Source organism: Rana temporaria, chromosome 1 (genome assembly GCF_905171775.1).
Source record: "Rana temporaria chromosome 1, aRanTem1.1, whole genome shotgun sequence".
Classification (NCBI taxonomy): domain Eukaryota; kingdom Metazoa; phylum Chordata; class Amphibia; order Anura; family Ranidae; genus Rana; species Rana temporaria.
The window spans coordinates 62,864,587-62,885,030 of NC_053489.1; the positions used below are offsets into that span (position 1 = coordinate 62,864,587).

Genomic DNA, 20,444 nt, shown 5'->3' on the forward strand with positions numbered 1-20,444 from the left:
ATTTTTATCATTTTCTTCCCACAAATACAGCTTGGTGGTATATGATCACCTCTGCAGTTTTTATTTTGTGTGCTATTAACGGAAAAAAAAAAACGCCAATTTAAAGAAAAAAAATAGATGGGCACTGATAGGCAGCACTGATAGGCGGCACTGATGGCACTAATAGGCAGCACTGACGGGCATTACTGAGTGCCACTGATTGGCACTTTGATAGGGCACTGACAGGCATTACTGATAGGGCACTGATTGGCACTTTTTTAGGCACTGTGGGGTTTTAGACACACAGTAATCACACCTCCTTGATTAGTGACCACAGAGAGAAAGCCCCCATGACTTTTTTCATCAGGAAACAGACAACCAGGAAGTATACAGAACAGAGAGGAATTACAGCAACATCAACAGCAAAAACGAACAATGAGGACATGAAACCAGGACTGCAGTAAGGTAAAGGAAGCTATTTAGCTAAAAAAAAAAAATTCCTTTAGTGTCCCTTTAACTTCATTTTTCTCGGCTCGTCGTAGTATTTTACGTCACCGCGTTTTGGACGATCGGAATTTGGTATGACAGTGTGTATGCAAGACAGCTTGAACGGAATTCCGACAAAAAATTACATCGGATTTTAGGCCAATCGGAAATTCCGATCGTGTGTATGGGGCGTTATACACAGGGGGCCGTGGAAAGTTTTTTCCCCTGAAACTTCCCTAAAGTTAGGGTGCGTGTTAAACGCCTATAAATACGGTACATTATATACTACTGTAATAGAGTGGGTTATAGGATTTTACAAGCATTTTAAACTAGGGCTTGTTTTTGGGGAAGGGCTTATATTGCAGCCCTCCTGGAAAATAACGCTAGGTCTTATTTTTCGGGGTAGGTCTTATTTTCGGGGAATCACAGTTAATAAAAATGTATTGTTTAAAAAGAAATAAAAAGAAAGCCATAAAACCATCAGAAACAGTATTTATATACTCCTTTCAAATTCATAATTGAAAAAATTTGTATAATTTGCCTTAAATGTTATATTAAATACATAGGGGCCGATCCACATAGAAATAGATGGGCGCAGCGTATGTGAGATACGCTACGCCGCTGTAACTTACTTTTGGCCGGTTCGAATCCCCAAAGAATTTGCGCCGTAAGTTAGTGTATCTCTGGTGGCGGAATTCAAATTGGCGATTAGGGGGCATGTTTCATTTAAATGAACCGCGTCCCCGCGCCAAATGAACTGCGCATGCGCCGTCCCTAAATTTCCCGCCGTGCATTGCGCTAAATGACGTCGCAAGGACATCATTTTTTTTAACTTAGACGTGAATTACGTCCATCCCGATTCACGGACGACTTACGCAAAAAAAAAATTCAAATTTCGCAGCGGGACCGACGGCCATACTTAACATGGCAAGTCTAACTATACGCCGCAAAATCTCAGCTTTAACTATATCCCGGAAAAAGCCGACTAAAGACGACGTAAAAGAATGCAACGGCCGCACGTACGTTCGTGGATCGTCGGAAATAGCTAATTTGCATACTCAACGCGGAAAACGACACGAACGCCACCCAGCGGACGCCAAAGAATTGCATCTTAGATCCGAAGGCGTACGAAGACGTACACCTGTCGGATCTAACCCAGATGCCGTCGTATCTTGGTTTGAGGATTCAAACTAAAGATACGACGCGGGTAATTTGAAAGTATGCCGGCGTATCAGTAGATCCCCCGGCGTACTCTCTCTGTGGATCTGCCCCATAGTATATAGTAAACCACAGTGCCTTTAGTAAATAAACCCCAAAGCACTGCCTGTATACAGTTGTGTATGATAGTGTGACTTTATTTGAAAAAAAATATAATAATAATTAGCACTTGGCTGAGGAGCATGCGATTATGTTTTATAATTAATTTGGTAGACTAGCAGACCCAGTTATGTCCTCAGGTGAGGGGGCTGAGATATAAGCAGCAATGTGATTACCATTGGGGTTTCTGTGACATATATAATGGCAGTAGGTGCCACCATTGGGTATGGTGCCCACCCAAAACACAGACATCCCTTTCACATGATATTGGACTGCCATGAATTGACTTTTTATTGAATTTTATGGGTTGCTGCACTTTTCAAGTCACTATTTATCTTTGCCCTGCTTGACTGTATAAGCCTATATATATATGCATTTTATTTTTCACTAGTTTAATTGTTCAAACAATAAGCAGCTCTATGCCCCATGGAAAGTGTACATTCTGGTGTAACACAATAAGGTAATGATATCCTTGACAAGCAGCGGAGAGACTGTAAATCTGCCCAGGAAGCCTGTACTATCAGATTTCTGCGGATTCAGTGGGTAGTTTATTCAGCACTTAACATGCAAGCCAGATGTTTGTGGCTCTGAAAGTACATGGTTTGGATTAACCATATAACAGCCGCAGCGCCTTGTTTGTTATATTTATTGCTGTGCGGGGCTTCAGGCAAGGAATGGACTAGATAAAAAAAAAAAAACGTTGGCTCCCACAATGCATAGGGAGGTGTTCCTTGGTCAGCTCCTGCTTGGGTTCCGCTGTCACTTAACAAGACGTTGTTGCAGATGTGAGTATGCATATGCTCCAGGATTCAATAAAGGTTCAAAAAGTGTTAATGACGTTTTTGGCTAGCAGTAGGGTGCATTGAACCTTACCAGCAGCACTTGATGCATACTTCACAGTTGCCAAACTAAGTTAAGAGCTTCATATGTTATTCAGATGAAGGTAGAGCTTGTACAGTCTTCAACACTTTTGCACAGTTATCCTAAAGCACCATTTACTCTTTAAGAGATTTTATTTAACCACTTCAGCCCCGGAAGGATTTGCCCCCTTAAGCCATGTACACACGATCAGTCCATCTGATGAGAACGGACCGACGGACCGTTGTCATAGGTTAACCTATGAAGCTGACTGATGGTCCGTTGTGCCTACACACCATCAGTTAAAAAAACGATCGTGTCTGAACGTGGTGACGTAAAACATGACGTGCTTGAAAAAAACGAAGTTCAATGCTTCCAAGCATGCGTCGACTTGATTCTGAGTATGCGTGGATTTTTTTAAAGGATAAAATTTGAAAGCAAGTTGCCATTTTTTTAACCAAAGGTTAAACAACCTATGGGGCCGAAACACGATCGGTTTGGATCGATGAAAACGGTCCATCAGACCATTATCCTCTGGTTAACTGATCGTGTGTACACGGCCTTACTGACCAGGCCATTTTTGCGTTACGGCACTGTGTCGCTTTAACTGACAATTGCGCGGTCTTGTGTCCCTATACCCAAATAAAATTGATGTCCTTTTTTTCCTCCCAAATAGAGCTTTCTTTTGGTGGTATTTGATCACCCCATAAGTTTATTTTTTGCGCTATAAACAAAAAAAAGACAATTATGAAAAAAACAAATAAAATAATGTTTTACTTGTTGCTATAATAAATATCCCAAATTAAAAAAAATAAAAGTCTTCATCAGTTTAGGCCGATATGTATTCTTCTACATATTTTTGGTAAACAAAGTCGCAATAAGCGTATATTGATTGGTTTGCGCAAAAGTTAAGCGTCTACAACATAGGGGATATATTTATGGCATTTTTATTATTATTATTTTTTTACTAGTAATGGCGGTGATTAGCAATTTTTAGCAGTGACACAAAAACAGTAAAAATAGCCACTAATCCCTGTATAAATGACATTGGCAGGGAAGAGGTTAACGCTAGGGGGCGATTAAGGGGTTAAGTGTTTTCCCGGGGAGGTGTTTCTAACTGTGGGGGAAGTGTACTGTTTGGGAGTGGAGAGATTGCCGTTCCTGATCACTAGGAATAGCAGATCTCTCTCTACTCCCCTGTCAGAACAGGGATCTGTTTGTTTACATTGACAGATCACCGCTTTGGCTCTCTGCGGAGCGATTGTGGGTGACTGGCAGAGCTGATGTGCGCCAGCTATGGCCATTAAAAGGGACCGACGTACACCTAGGGCGATTTGCGCACAGCCGAGCCAACCTGCCGGAGTATAACTGCGGTGGCTGATCGGCAAGTGGTTAATCTTTGTTTGGGCACTCTTTTGTCACCAATGTACACATATCCATTAGAAAAATTACAGCAATACTGGTCAGAGATCCAGAGAATCTCGCAGGGATTCACAGAATTCTTGATACCAGATGATCTCGCTTTTTTTCTGCTTTATTGCTCACAGATCCCGGTGCAGACATATAAAAGATCGGTGCTATGCCATTTAATTAACGCAGCTAAAATGGGGGTGGCCTTGAGGTGGAGGGACTCTAGACCACCCTCAGTTGCAGGTTGGCTCAATAGAGTACGAGACATAGGAGCCATGGAGGATCTGGTCCTTTCAGCTCAAAATAAAAGAGAACAATATACTCAAACATGGACAGAATGGAACTCATTTATGTATTCGGAAGAGGGGAAGTTGTTGTCAGAGGAGATAGGTGAGGAATGAGAGGTGGAGGTACCCCAGTACGAGATGCGTACCTGCACGGGAGGCGAAATAGAACATTGACATATGCATCTCTTCCTGGGAGAAAAGGGGGGGTTATAAACCCTCCTGGCGGTATTCCCGAGTCTGGCTCGGGGTAAGATTTTTGTACCAAGAGCGGTATCCCCGAGCCAGACTCGGGCTCGCCGTGCTGCAGCCAGAGACAAAGTTACTTACCTTGTCCCTGTATCCTACGATGCCGCCGCACTGTGTGAGCGAGCGAGTCCTCGCTCGATTCACACAGTGTCCCTATGTGCCGCCGATCTCCGTTCCCTGTGACGTTACGACGCACGGGGGTGGAGAACAGCGCCAAATTCAAAAAAGTAAACAAACACATTACATACTGTATACTGTAATCTTATAGATCACAGTACTATGTAAAAAATACACACCCCTTTGTCCCTAGTGGTCTGCCCAGTGCCCTACATGTACTTTTGTATAATAAAAACTGTTATTTTTCCTCCTTTCAAAATTCTAATACCTGGGTCAAATTATGTTTTATACCTATTTTCTACAAGCAACGCAGTACACACATTTGGAAAAGTACCTTTTTTCTTTTCCTTCTTTGTTGCAAGTTTGCTGGCTAGTGCCACGTCAGTTGAAGTGCTGGTAGTAGACTCCACATCAGTAGACATGTTTGAAGGCCGGATTCACAATGTCAGTATCATTAAAAACACAATAAAAACAACTATAGAACTTCCAGGGTTCAAAGTTCAGTAGATGGCCATTTTTATACCTGAAAGACAAAAATCATATTAATTCATTAATATCAGTACTTGAAAAAACACAATCAAAATAAAATGCTAATGTTCTTATATATTTATTCATATAAGTGGCAACCTGCACCAAACAACAGCAACTAATCAATAAAACCAAAGCTTTTTTTTTTTTCATTTCGTGAGGTCCCTAAGGTGTTGTACAGTAAATGTGATGTATCAGTACTTCTCATTGCATCCTCAGAGGCTGGACTTACACACTAAAGTCCTCCTGCTTTTGACACATCTCCACCCACTGGGAACAACCATTTCTCAGGCACAGAAGGTTTGTTGGATCTGATCCTTCTCACTCATTACACAGAAGTAGTTACCTTTAACTTCCAACTCTAGAGATTACTCAAAAAAAAAAAAAACGTAGAAAGGCCAGATATGGTTGTTAAAGAACTCTATCCTACCGCCTCAAAAATACAGCCTTTGTGTTGGCCACACACAGATGGCAATTTCAAACAAATTCAACTAGCTTTCCATCATTTAAATAATCAAGATGATCAAGACAACCCTATCGTTTCCCAACTTAAACTGACACTGTTGGTTGTAGAGAGACAAACAACCGCACACCGATGACATCAAACTTTATTCCACAAAGTAACAACAACAAGTCCTGGCCTCCGGACCGTCCACTATAACATGTTTCAGACCTAAAATGGCTTAGTCATCAAGTTCCTCCAGAAATAACTCCATGACTAAGGTGACATGTGTTAGACTGGGGACTTGTCACTGTGGTTTCTTGGAATAAAGTTAAGCAAATTGTGATGTCATTGGTGTGCAGCTATTTGTTCCTCTACAACAGTGGCCTCCAATGTGCAGCACAGGGAAGGATGTGGCCCTTTGCCTGCCTTTATCTGACCATTGAGACACTACTCCTCCAAATGACATCAATGATAGGGCACTATTCCTTCAAGTAAAGCCAATGATGGGGCACTATTCCTTCCATTGACACTATTGATGGGACACTATTCTTCCCACTCATATCAACAACAGACCACTATTTCACAGATTAAAACCAATGATTGGGCATTGTTCACTCCCACTGATGCTGTGTCATTTTCTACTCCCATTGGTCTTACTGGCCCCTCCAAACCATGAAGGACAGTAAACAGGCTCTTTGCTAAGAAAGTTTGGAGATTCATGCCCTACAGCACAGATGTCAAACACAAGGCCCACGGGCTGAATCCGGCCCTCCAGGCCATTTCATGTGGCCCTCACACCTCTCCTGCAACTGCAGGAGAGCTCCAGCCCTCCTCTGGTCCTCCTCCAGACCACTACTTTCAAGCAATGCATCCAGCTTCTTCCCAGCAGCAGCATTAGGAAAGGGGGGTGCACTGTGATGTAAGGGAGAGTGGGGGACTCAACTTCTGATGTTGGGGTGGCTCTTGATATCTAATGTAAGGGAAGGGGATGCGCTGGACATCTAATCTTATAGGTACAACCGCCCCATAATGCTGATGCGGCCCACGATGAAATTGAGTTTGACACCGCTGCCCTACGGTATATTTGGAGTGTGAACATCTCCTTTTTGGCCTGGCACCAGATTCTTAAGGGAGCCAGTAGGCAGTGGAATCTTGTATTGGACGATGGATGATCCTACACATGGTCTCTAATCATGATGCTGTTGTTGGTAGGTTGCCTTGGTACATGCAGCAGTTTTCGCAGTCAAAATTTGTAGAATGTGGTTGACTTTGTCAGGAAATTTATATATGCGTGGGCAGTCTCCAGCTTCAAGAAACTTCTGCTTTCTACTCTTCAACCTCTACTTTCCAACACAGTAAACCAAAGATACGTTATTGGTTCTTAAATCCCCAAAACCTCATTAAAAGTTCATGATGTTACCCAACCATAAGTGACGCATTTATACACTCTTATCGTAATATTTTATACATTCTGCTATTGTCAGTATCAGTACTTTGCGACATGTATTTTTTCTGTTATTGATTAAACGGGCTTATATTTCTAGTTTATGTAAGAAGCGATGAAAGAAAACTGGCCTCAGTTTAATCTCATTTGACATTTTCACCCGACTGGATAAGCGCCACACGGCTCAATAAGGCAAGCATATTGTGCAGGGGGATTAAGAGGAAGCTTTTCAGTCCTTCAGCCTGCAGTGTGCCGCTCATTCAGCTAATCGGTATGCAACAAAAATTTAACGTATTACATAGGTAAACAGACATTATTGCTATTTAACCAGATTACAAACTGTTATAAAGAAACTCCTCCTTTGACATTAACCGTCTGATTGGTTTACATCCTTTTCTCACTCATCTGACGTAGTGGCTGATGTGAACACTTATAATCTATGTAAAAAATGATGTTCTGTAAACCTTTATGTTAGGCCCCTTTCACACTTGTACGACTTCAAAGTCGTGCGACTTTGCCGCGATGTTGGATCAGTACTATTTTGCCACAACTTTGGCATTAACCAATGAAAACATACATGGTGTGAGGTAATTCCTTTTCCTGCCATAGTTGTTTCCAGTTCCTGTTTGCTTCCTGGTTGTTGTGGTGTGTTGTGACAGAAAATGTTTGCTACTCAATATATTTCCACAGCAGTTAATTGCTGCTGCAGCAGTAGCAGTGCATGAGGAAGAAGCGGGGGAGAAGCAGAGGACAAGGACACAAATATCTTTTTTTGGGCTGTTTTGAGCACATTGTTCCTGAGGGAATAACCAGGAAGTGAATGTGTGCTAGAAAAATGTGCTTGGGTGGGGCTACTATGTTGAAAGGTTTCGGTGGGACAAGGGTCAAAAAGCTGCTTGTGCTTACGACTTGTGCTTACAAAGTCGTACTGAAATTGTGTCTATATTATTCAGGTACGATTTGCATGCTACTTGAGGGTTTACCATTGAGGTCTATGGACATCAACTCGCATGGAAGTTGGACCAACGTAGTGCAGGGTCTACTTTGAAGTTGGCACGACTTAAAGTCAAGCCAATATAAATGGAAGTAATTGAAAATCATGGAGAATGACTTGTCATTTGATTTTGCAGTCCAAAATCGTGGGACAAGTCGTATAAGTGTGGCCTCGTACACACGACCGAGTTTCTTGGCAAAAACCAGCAAGAAACTTGCTGGGTTTTTTTTTTTGCCGAGGAAACCGGTCGTGTGTAAATTTTTCGACGAGGAAACTGTCGAGGAACTCTTCGAGCCAAAAAGAGAGCATGTTCTCTTTTTCCTTGACGGGAATGGAGAAAATTGGATTGTCGAGTTCCTCAACAGCCTAACAAGGAACTCGACGAGCAAAACGATGTGTTTTGCCCGTCGAGTTCCTCGGTCGTGCGTATGAGGCCATAGTTGGGTTTTCCGCAAGTTGAGTTGCTAACAGCACATGTGTAGCCATTTGGTCTCGTTAGTAGAACTCAACTGTTTGACTACAAGTCCCCATGCAGCCATGGCAGAATATGATCAAGAAGGCTGGATCTGTCTAGAAGTGCCCCCATCGAATAGGACGGAGCCACACTCCAGGACAGAGCCGCACTCCAGCTGAGTTGCCGATCAGCTGGAGTGACCGTGACCAGAGCACAAGCGCACATCGCAGGAGGTATCTCTCGATGGGAGATACCATTTTACGGGCACAATTGAAGCCTATACAAACAGCGGCAGGAGACCGTAGTTCTCACATTGTGCCTTGCTGTTGTGGGGTGGCTTTACAGTGTGCTGATGGTCAGGTTTCCACACTGTTTGTATAGGTTTAAATGGTGGCTGTGAAATGGTATCTCCCATCGAGAGATACCTCCTACGATGTGCGCATGGGCCATGGTTACGTCAGCCCAGTTGATCGGCAAATCAGCTGTTGTGCTATGATGTACGGCGCATGTGCAGTTCGTCCCGGGCACTATTCGATGGGGGGGCACTTCTCGACAGAACACCAGGAAACAGTAAAAGGGATTACATTTTACATAGAAAAATGTTTAGAAATTTTGGGGTTGATTTATTAAAAGGAGAAGTACCGTGACCTCCATCTATTGACTAATCTAGAAATTCCTAAATTCAATAAAAGTATTTTTATTAGTTTGCTGCACCTTCTCACAAAGTCTATGGGGTTGATTTACTTAAGTAAATAGGCTGTTCACTTAGCAAAGGAAGTTGAAATTTGCAAGGGAGTTCCTCTCCCGAGTTTTGTGAATGTGGTGAAACTTTACTTTGCAAAGATTAACCAATCACATGCAAAGAAAATAATGAAAAAAATGCATTTTTCTTGCATATGTTTGGATAAATTAAGTCGGCAAAGCTTCTCCTCAGTCATAAAGTCTTGTATACATAATGAGAAAATCGGACGAATTATCATCTTTTTTTTTTTTTTGCAAACTAGTCTCATATAGAAAATAAAGAAGACAGAATACAACTTCAGGAATGATGCAATTTTAAAGAGCAACTGTCATCTCTGTCTCCTGTGACCTGCTGTTGACTCACCGACAGTTCCATTCACTTTAATGGGATGGCAGTGACACAAGAAGGTGAGGGACGTGGCGGCATCAGGTGAGTGGATGCCCGCTAACAGGCGTTGCCACGATGGATCTAAAATGACAGGTGCTCTTTAATATGTAAGGACTTATTCTTGCTCGTAGTTCAAATCTTTAAAAATTTGCAAAGAAAATTAAGTTTTCCTATTAGAATAATAAGCTGCCAGGTTATTAAAACAGCAATATCAGAACCGATTCACTCATACAGTTTGTAGTGTACATAGATTTGCAAAACAATGGGATAAATAAATATTCCTGAACTTTGTTTTATCTCTTGGTTACTGTGAAATCATGTGAATGCATCAATGCAGTGCATGTTATCTCAGCTTGCAAAGCTTGAATTAATTGAATGAGTTTACCAAAAATGTTATATTGCAGAATATACAGCCTCATTCTACATAACCAAGCTCCATTTCATGCTGACTAACTAAATTATTAAAGGGTCACTAAAGGAAAAACATTTTTTTTTGCTGAAATGACTGTTTACAGGGTATAGAGACATAAAAGTTAACTGATTCCTTTTAAAAATGATTACAAATAGATAAAAATCAATCCTATAATGTGCCTGCAGCTTAGTTTCACTTTTAAACTGGTTTCATGTTCCTGTGAACTAGAGAGACACACAGAACAAAAACAAACAAATCCAGGGCAGTGTTTTGTTTTTATGAATCTGATTGGTTCTGAGGAGTTTCGACACACAGTAATGACAGCTTAGACCTACAGTGAAAAGCTCCCAGTACTGTGGTTATAAGGAAACGCTTGTTAGATGCAATCACGAGATTCCACTGTACATCTTTCCAGAAGACTGGTGCCCAGAACTGGACAGCATACTTCAGGACACCTAAAGCCAGTGGAGCGCAGTACATATTTGTAGAACATGTTGCTGTGCATTTAACATATGCAAGTCTCTGTGATTGTCATTTTGTCACACAACTGATTTTTTTTAAATGCACCCCTACTGATTAACCACTAGAAATTTTAATTACAAGATCAAGCTACCCTGTACATACCGGAAAGTTGTTTTTGACTACTGTAATAAACCGTCTCTGGCACCTATACATAAAAATATTGCTCAATTAGGCTTAGCAAAGCTTGCTCACAGTCACAGTTGGGCACCGGTACACCTTACAGACCAGGCTGCTTTTCCCAGCTTGGTCTTGTCCTAGACTTTTTTTTGGTTTACATTGAAAAGCAGGCAAGACAAGAAAAGCGTATAACGCACAGCTCGGTGATGGTGTAAACAATCCTCAGCAAAAACCAAATTACAGGAAGATAAACCCAGGAGACTGGAACTTCAGAACAGCTGTCAGTGTTACGTAACTTTCCCCCTTTGAAACATTATGTACCCTCCAGCAATACAACCAAAGTACCTTCTGCGGAGAAGCTTCGGTTCCCCTGCAAATTCAATATGAGACTCCAATCAACCTCCAGGAATATTTTGTCAGGGTAAATACACAAAGAATGCCAAGATAACTACGGGCCTGAGAGATTTCACTTAAAGGAGAAATCCAATACAAACACTGACCTGTATATATAGGATTATCTAATAAAAAAAAGGTTGTCTCCATCTAGATTACAAATTGTATAAAACAATAAGAAAAGAGATGCCAGTGCACAATGAATATAGGCAGCAGAGAAGGAGCTGTTGAAAATCCATATTCGTTTTGTTTCCCGGCTCTGAGAGAGATGATCAGGGCCACCATCAGGGGGGTACAGGCAGTACACCTGTAAGGGGCCCGGAGGTCCCCAGGGGCCCGGATGGCAACCCCCTTTAAAAAAAAATGTTTTTTGTTTTTTTTAGGGGTCCGGAGGTCCCCAGGGCCCCAGATGGCAACCCCCCTTTTTTTTTATTTATTTTTAAATAAATAAAAATATATTCTTTTAATATATTTTTAATTTATTTTTTATTAAAGGGCCAATTTTTTTTTTTTTTTAAGAGGTCCGGAGGTCCCCAGGGGCCCGGAGATCCCCAGGGCCCTAGATGACAACCCCCCCTTTTTTTTATAAAAAAAAAAAAAAAATTCCTTTTAAAGGGCTCAGCGGCCCCCAGGGCCCCATGTGGCAAACACCCTTTTTTATTTTTTTATTTTTGTTTATATATTTTTTTTATTTTTATTTATTTTTATTAAAAGGGCCCAGGGGGTCACCAGGCAACCCCCCTTTTTTAATTTTTTTATAAATGTTTATTTTTTTATATGTATTTTTGTATTTTATTTTTATTAAAGGGCCCAGAGGTCCCGGATGGCAACCCCCCTTTTTTGTAATTTTGTAATTTCTATAAAATAAAAAAAATATTAAAGGGCCCAGAGGTCCCCAGGGCCCCAGATGGCAACCCCCCTTTTTTAAAAAAAATAAAAATATATTTTTTATTAACATTTTTTTTTATTTCTTTTTATTAAAGGGCCCAGAGGTCCCCAGGGCACCGGACCCCTTTTTTATATATATTTTTAATTTTTTTTTTTTTAATTCGCGGCAGACCCCCCCGTTTCTCAATTTCAGACGGCAGCACCCCCCGGTTCTCTGCTCCAGGGGGCCCATGCCTGAAGCTGTGTAAGGGGCCCCATAATTCCTGATGGCGGCCCTGGAGATGATAGAATGCAGTTAGAAGCTCTCTGATTCCAAAATTCCCACAAGATTGAGATCCTTTCTCACCCAATCTATGTCTGAGACTTTGGCTGCTAGGATCAGGGTGATGGCCTCAGCCATGGTAGCTGTCATTATTTTTTTCTCCTAGTTTTATTATCCTAAGGACCTGTTCATACATTCACATTTTTTTTGCAAGCTTCAGAACGTGCTAAAATGCATGTGCCCCTACACATCACATTACACAATAGAATGTGGGCATAATGTTTTACTCGCAGGTACCGCCACTAGGCTTCTTGCCCTAATTTATGTTGATGTGAATAGCCGCTTCCAGAGGGAGTCAAATAATGTCATTGACCAGCATATGTATAATACCATGTCTGACACTTCCCAACACAGCCAGGTACCAGTTGCAACGATAGGACACTAGTAGTAAGGGGAAGTCTAATACATTTTCAAAGCTTTATGTGCACAACTTCAAGGTAGACAACCGTCAGGCAGTCAACTTCAGGGCATACAGATTCAAGGCATGCAACTTCAAGGCATGCAGCTTCAAGGCATGCAGCTTCAAGGCATGCAACTTCAAGGTAGACAACCGTCAGGCAGTCAACTTCAGGGCATATAGATTCAAGGCATGCAGCTTCAAGACATACAGCTCCAGGGCATGCAACTTCAAGGCATGCAGCTTCAAGGCATGCAGCTTCAAGGCATGCAGCTTCAAGGCATGCAACTTCAAGGCATGCAGCTTCAAGGCATGCAACTTCAAGGCATGCAACGTCAAGGGTATAAAACGTCAAGGGTATACAGCTTCAGGGCATGCAAATTCAAGGGTATACAACTTCAAGGGTATGCAACTTCAAGGGCATAGCTTCAAGGGCATACAGCTTCAAGGGCATACAGCTTCTCACCATTATTTTAGTGGCCTTGACACTTTCCCAGGTCAGACCATCTATGTCATGTCCCCAACTCTCTCCTAGCTGGGGCACAAGGACCCCTCCAGGTACCTTCCAGCTGGGGAATCACTACATTTCTGAAGATAAGGCCCCATTAAGTCTCATGGGGGCCAGCTTCTCTCCTCTCAACTCTCTGCCCAGACTCCTCCCACTTCTTAATGTAACTCACTATTTATCTATGGGGATGATTAAATTGGAAATGGTACTAACACCCCCTTACAAGCACCTTTTTTGTATGTGTTTATTTATTTTGACTCATAGACGTTAAAGTGGTTGTAAAGGCAGAACATTTTTTTTTACCTTACTGCATTCTATGCAGTATAATAAAAACAAAATGCATGCATGCAGCTTCCCCCGCAGCCCTCCCTAAATATGTAACTGAGCCCAATCTCAATCCAGCGATATGTACAAGAGCCAAGTCTTTCTCGGCTCTCTCCATCCTTATTGGCTCAGATACAGCAACAGAAGCCATTGCCTCCTGCTGCTTTCAACAACAGCCAGTGACAAGGGAGCAAGGGCTCGGGAGCAGGCACACAAGAGTGCCCCCATAACAAACGGCTTGCTATGGGGGCACTCAACAACTCCGACTTGCTGTGAAACATTGAAGAAAAATTAACGATCATTCATCTGATTTTCTTATAGGCACAATCAGCCTACCCAACATTCCAATGCTGGTGTTTATTGGGTCAACAATTTACTTCCTTCTATAGTCCATGAAGTACAGTGCCTTGCGAAAGTATTCGGCCCCCTTGAACTTTGCGACCTTTTGCCACATTTCAGGCTTCAAACATAAAGATATAAAACTGTAATTTTTTTTAAAGAATCAACAACAAGTGGGACACAATCATGAAGTGGAACGAAATTTATTGGTTATTTCAAACTTTTTTAACAAATAAAAAACTGAAAAATTGGGCGTGCAAAATTATTCAGCCCCCTTAAGTTAATACTTTGTAGCGCCACCTTTTGCTGCGATTACAGCTGTAAGTCGCTTGGGGTATGTCTCTATCAGTTTTGCACATCGAGAGACTGAAATTTTTGCCCATTCCTCCTTGCAAAACAGCTCGAGCTCAGTGAGGTTGGATGGAGAGAGTTTGTGAACAGCAGTTATCAGTTCTTTCCACAGATTCTCGATTGGATTCAGGTCTGGACTTTGACTTGGCCATTCTAACACCTAGATATGTTTATTTGTGAACCATTCCATTGTAGATTTTGCTTTATGTTTTGGATCATTGTCTTGTTGGAAGACAAATCTCCGTCCCAGTCTCAGGTCTTTTGCAGACTCCATCAGGTTTTCTTCCAGAATGGTCCTGTATTTGGCTCCATCCATCTTCCCGTCAATTTTAACCATCTTCCCTGTCCCTGCTGAAGAAAAGCAGGCCCAAACCATGATGCTGCCACCACCATGTTTCACAGTGGGGATGGTGTGTTCAGGGTGATGAGCTGTGTTGCTTTTACGCCAAACGTAACGTTTTGCATTGTTGCCAAAAAGAAATTTTGGTTTCATCTGACCAGAGCACCATCTTCCACATGTTTGGTGTGTCTCCCAGGTGGCTTGTGGCAAACTTTAAGCGACACTTTTTATGGATATCTTTAAGAAATGTCTTTCTTCTTGCCACTCTTCCATAAAGGCCAGATTTGTGCAGTATACGACTGATTGTTGTCCTATGGACAGAGTCTCCCACCTCAGCTGTAGATCTCTGCAGTTCATCCAGAGTGATCATGGGCCTCTTGGCTGCATCTCTGATCAGTCTTCTCCTTGTATGAGCTGAAAGTTTAGAGGGACGGCCAGGTCTTCGTAGATTTGCAGTGGTCTGATACTCCTTCCATTTCAATATTATCGCTTGCACAGTGCTCCTTGGGATGTTTAAAGCTTGGGAAATCTTTTTGTATCCAAATCCGGCTTTAAACTTCTCCACAACAGTATCTCGGACCTGCCTGGTGTGTTCCTTGTTCTTCATGATGCTCTCTGCGCTTTAAACGGACCTCTGAGACTATCACAGTGCAGGTGCATTTATACGGAGACTTGATTACACACATGTGGATTCTATTTATCATCATTAGTCATTTAGGTCAACATTGGATCATTCAGAGATCCTCACTGAACTTCTGGAGAGAGTTTGCTGCACTGAAAGTAAAGGGGGCTGAATAATTTTGCACGCCCAATTTTTCAGTTTTTTATTTGTTAAAAAAGTTTGAAATATCCAATAAATTTCGTTCCACTTCATGATTGTGTCCCACTTGTTGTTAATTCTTCAAAAAAAAAATACAGTTTTATATCTTTATATTTGAAGCCTGAAATGTGGCAAAAGGTCTCAAAGTTCAAGGGGGCCGAATACTTTCGCAAGGCACTGTACCTTCTTTTTGGGTGTTGCTGGTCAGGGGATTACAAGAGGGTGAAATCAAGTTCAGATGCTTGCACTGGCTGCATTTTAAAATAAACCTAATTAATTTTTAATGATTACATAACCACAACAATTTGTGTTTTTGTTATGTCTGCCTTGATTTACTTTTTAAAGTGTATGTTGTAAAATGTTTCTTTTCAGTTTTGGATTGAGTGGGGAAGGAGCAGAACTCCTGTCATAATTTTACTGCTATTCAGAGCTCCATTTGGGAGCTTTCTCCTCACTTTCTGTCAAGCTGACAATGGTTTCACCAGACAGGAGAAAATCAGCCTTACGCTAACTCTACTGAAGTAATTTTAGCGCTCACACCACTGATGCCTTGTACACACGATCCGAATTTGGCTACATTTGCTGGACACAGTTGGCTGCAATTGATGGGCACAGCAAGGCTGCATTTGATGTTTTTGTTTCAGTATTTTTCAGTTCGTTTGCTCCCCCCAAAAAAATTTGAAGCACCAACCGCCACTGCCCCCATCTATCCAACTATCTCCATTTCCCTTCTTCACCTTCTCCCCATTATGCTTTGCTTTCCTTTTATACACGCTCCAGAAAAAAATACACCCCCATGCCTCAAAGGATTATGCCCTGTACAAGCGATCGGAATTTCCGATGGGGTAAAATACGATGGAATTTTCCGTCGGAATTCCGTTCAAGCTGTCTTGCATACACACTGTCAGACCAAATTCCAACCGTCCAAAATGCGGTGACTTAAAACGAGTCGAGAAAAATTAAGTTAAATGCTTCCGAGCATGCGTAGACCTGATTCTGAGCATGCGTGTTTTTTTCTCCGTCGGAGTTCCACACAGACGATCGGAATCTCCAAAAGGATTTTTTTCCATCGGAAAAAAATAAAACATGTTCTATTTCTAAACTCTGAAGGAAAAAAGTCCGATGGGACCCACACACGGTCGGAATTTCTGATGAAAAAAATTCCGTCAGACTTTTTTCATCGGAAAATCCGATTGTGTGTACGAATATACCCAGGTCTCCTACAGAAGTACAGAGGCTGCCAGTCACATGCACAGTGTCACGCACACCGACAATAATGGCTCAGCCTAGGGGATGTCTTTTTGCTATTTTTTGCTGAAGAACTTGAGCAGGAGAGGGGTTAGGGTCACAGGATACTCCAAAACAATAATAGCAATCAGTGAGATAATTTCTGGTAGGAAATCCTAAGAGCCGGTTCACACACAGGCGACACGACTTTGGGGGTGACCTGGTAAGGCGATCTCAAGACCACTTGAGAGGCAACTTGCAAAATGACTTCTATATTGAAGTCAATTCAAGTCGCCCCGAGTCACCCCCAAAGTCGTACAGGAACCTTTTTCTAAGTCGGAGCGACTTGCGTCGCTCCTATTAGAACGGTTCCATTGAGTAGAGCGGACTGCGACTTGTCAGGCGGCTGAGTCGCCTGACAGGTCGCCCCTGTGTGAACTGCCTCTTACGGGAGCATCTCACACTACAGTCCCAAAGCAGGTCTTACTCACAATGTCCCTGAAGCTGTCTGCCATTCATCCATCACAGCTAGATCCTCAGTGACAGAGATAAAAAGATCCTTCTCCTGACCAGGACTTTGGGATAATCCTTTCCAGCAAAAGTCCATTATCAAGCTCCTCCAGGCCCTCAACCCAGCTCCAGCTGAGGCCCAGACTGCAATCCTTGTTCCAGTAGCTCTCTTTCCCAGTGGCAGCAGCCCCAGAATAACTGGAACTCTCCTTGAATGAAAGAACACTCTGGAAAGGCCTCCCAAACATTGATCACCTCCCCAGCCACCTTCTGGACACCTTCTTTCAGGGATTGGCTGGAGCATGATAAGTATTCATGCTGGTCATTTGACACTCTCTGCCCTTTATTCTTAAGCCCTTTACACACGATCGGTTTGTCCGATGAAAACAGACTGATGGACCGTTTCCATCGTGTGTGGGCCCCATCGGTTTGTTTTCCATTGGTGAAAAAAAATAGAACATGTTTTAAATCTTTCCTATGGATAAAAAAACGATAGAAAAATCTGATCGTCTGTGTGGAAGTCCATCGGTCAAAAATCCATGCATGCTCAGAATCAAGTCGACGCATGAACTTCATTTTTCTCAGCACGTCGTAGTGTTTTACGTCACTGCGTTTTGGCACGGTCGGATTTTTGACTGATGGTGTGTAGGCAAGACTGATAAAAAGTCAGCTTCATCGGATATCCAATGAAAAAAATCCATCGGATTAGATCCCATCAGATATCCGATCGTGTGTACGAGGCTTCAGAGTTTTTCCAGGAGCAGGTGAGAGAAATTAAACATTCCAGCTTGGAAGAAACACAAACAAGAGGGCACAAACGTCTAGTGCATTACCAAAATAATTTATTAAAAAAAGTTAACAGTAAGAGCCGGTTCACACTGGGGCGACTTGCGATCCGACTTCATGTCGCCTCAAGTCGTCCCAAGTCGCGCTGTAGAGAAAAACAATGGAAGTGAATGGGAGCGGTGTTAATACACACGACTCAAGGCGATCCGACTTCAGAAAAGGTTCCTGTACTACTTCAATCCGACTTCGATTTGTACCCATTGATTTCAATGGAAGTCGCCTCAGAAGTCGGATCACTGTCTTAACTGAAGCGACTTTCCAGGAAGATAACATACATTTCTCAGGCAAACCTCTCCCTCCCCCAGAGCTGATTGTTGTTTTATTGGCCACTGGAAAGTCTCCTGTCCTGGAGACGACTTCAAGTTGTGTTGTAAATCGCCCCAGATCGCCCTGTGGTTCATGTTCAAGTCGTGTCGGAGTCGCCTCTGAAAGTCGCGCTGGAAGTCGTGTCGCCCTAGTGTGAACCGACTCTAAAACCAAATGCATACCAACAAAAGAGAAAAACAATCAATACATTGTATCACACCGATAACAGCTAAGTGATGGTGAAGTGTTACCCCATCTAATGCACCACAATGCTGGGAAGCTAATGTGTTTCGGGGGATGCACCCCCTTCCACAGAGCTCCCCCAGCTTGGAAACCAGACCAAAACAATCAATCACTGCTCCACTCACTACAGTAAAGCCAAAAACTAGAAGAGGGCAATACACAATTTTTTTTCTTATTTCTGTGTTGTGGTTCTGCCAGGCAGGGAAACTAATTTTATGTATTGCCCTAGCGTGCATGTGAGTATTTTGTTGGTATTTTGTGAAGACTTTGCAGTACAGCTAACTACTACCTCCTATCACTCAAATTAATATGTAGGATCAACAACTCAAAACACTAAAAGCCTCATGAATTTGCTGCAGTTATAAGCAAATCTCTGCTCAAAGTTTAAAGTCAACTTCCAAGCAAGACACTCAATCAGCAGGTTTAAAGAAAACAAAAACGAAAAAGCTATGGCCACACTGCGGCGCTTTCAGGAGTGACAGCCGGTTCCATCTTAGTAATATCATCACACCCATGCCGTCTTCTAGATAGGGGTCTCCAAACTTTCCAGACAAACGTCCAGTTTACTGTCCTTTAAACTTTGAAGGGGCCAGTAGAAAATGCCCTGCATCAATGGGAATAAACAATGCCCCGTGACTGGTGTCAGTGAGAGGAATAGTGCCCCATTGTTGGTATCAGTGGGAAAAATTGTGCCCTTTCATTGGTGTCAGTTGGAGAAATAGTGCCCCATAATTGCCATCAGTATAAGGAATAATGCCCCATGGTTGATGTCTGTAGGAGAAATAGTGCCCCATAGTGCCCGATTGTTGTTGGTGTCAATGGAAGGAATAAAGCCCCATAAGTGCTATCAGGGAAAGGATTAGTGCCCCATCATTGGTGTCAGTGGTAGGGATGAGCTTCGAGTTCGAGTCGAACATTGCCTGATCGCCGAACAACGAACAATTAGAGGTGTTCGTGGCAAATTCGAAAAGCCGCTGAACACCCTGTTAAAGTCTATGGGAGAAATCTAAAGTGCTAATTTTAAAGGCTAATATGCAATTTATTGTCCTAAAAAGTGTTTGGGGACCTGGGTCCTGTCCCAGGGGACATGTATCAATGCAAAAAAAAGTTTTAAAAACGGACGTTTTTTTGGGAGCAGTGAATTTAATAATGCTAAAAGTGAAACAAAATAAATTAAATATTCCTTTAAATTTCGTACCTAGGGGGGGTGTAAAGTTAGCATGTGAAATATCGCATGTTTCCCGTACATAGAACTGTCCCTGCACAAAGTGTCATTTCTGAAAGGAAAAAAAGTATTTTAAAACCGGACTTGCGGCAATAATGAATTGTTGGCTCTGGCAATTCAGAGAGAATTCATTCATAAAAAATAAAAAAAAAGCGTGGGGGTCCCCCCAAATTCAATTACCAGGTCCTTCAGGTCTGGTATGGATATTAAGGGGAACCCCGCCGTCAATTTAAAAAAAAAATGACGTGGGGTTCCCCCCAAATATCCATTTCAGACCCTTCAGGTCTGGTGTGGATTTTAAGGGGAACTCCACCCCAAATTTAAAAAAAATAAATGGCGTGGAGTTCCCCCAAAAATCCACACCAGACCCCTTATCCAAGCACGTTAACCTAAACGGCCGCAGAAAAAAGGGGGGGACAGAGTGCGCCCCCCCCCTCTCCTGAACCGTATCAGGCCACATGCCCTCAACATGGGGAGGTGCCTGCCTTGGTGCCTGGCTTGTCACATGGCCATGGGCATTAAAAATAAATGTATGTTTATTTTTTTTAACTAACCTATGGGTGGAGGCAAGGGGGGAGTTCAGCATTAAATTAAACCTGTCTTGAGATATATAGGTAGGCTGCCATTGATAACCCCTACTTTGAAAATACTGGTTGTCTG

The 20,444-nt window shown here is 42.3% G+C and overlaps 1 protein-coding gene across 3 annotated transcripts in view; it reads right to left on the reverse strand.

Annotated features, from left to right (window-relative positions):
- DAB2 (DAB adaptor protein 2) overlaps nt 1-20,444 on the reverse strand; it is a 267,105-nt gene that overhangs the window by 155,062 nt on the left and 91,599 nt on the right. For all 3 annotated transcript variants that reach the window (XR_005747128.1, XM_040338682.1, XM_040338692.1), the window contains exon 2: nt 5,035-5,223. Coding sequence is in view for 2 of the 3 variants with exons in the window: in XM_040338682.1 (XP_040194616.1) it covers nt 5,035-5,122 (88 nt within the window). In the remaining variant the exon portion in view is untranslated. The remainder of the gene's footprint in view (nt 1-5,034; nt 5,224-20,444) is intronic.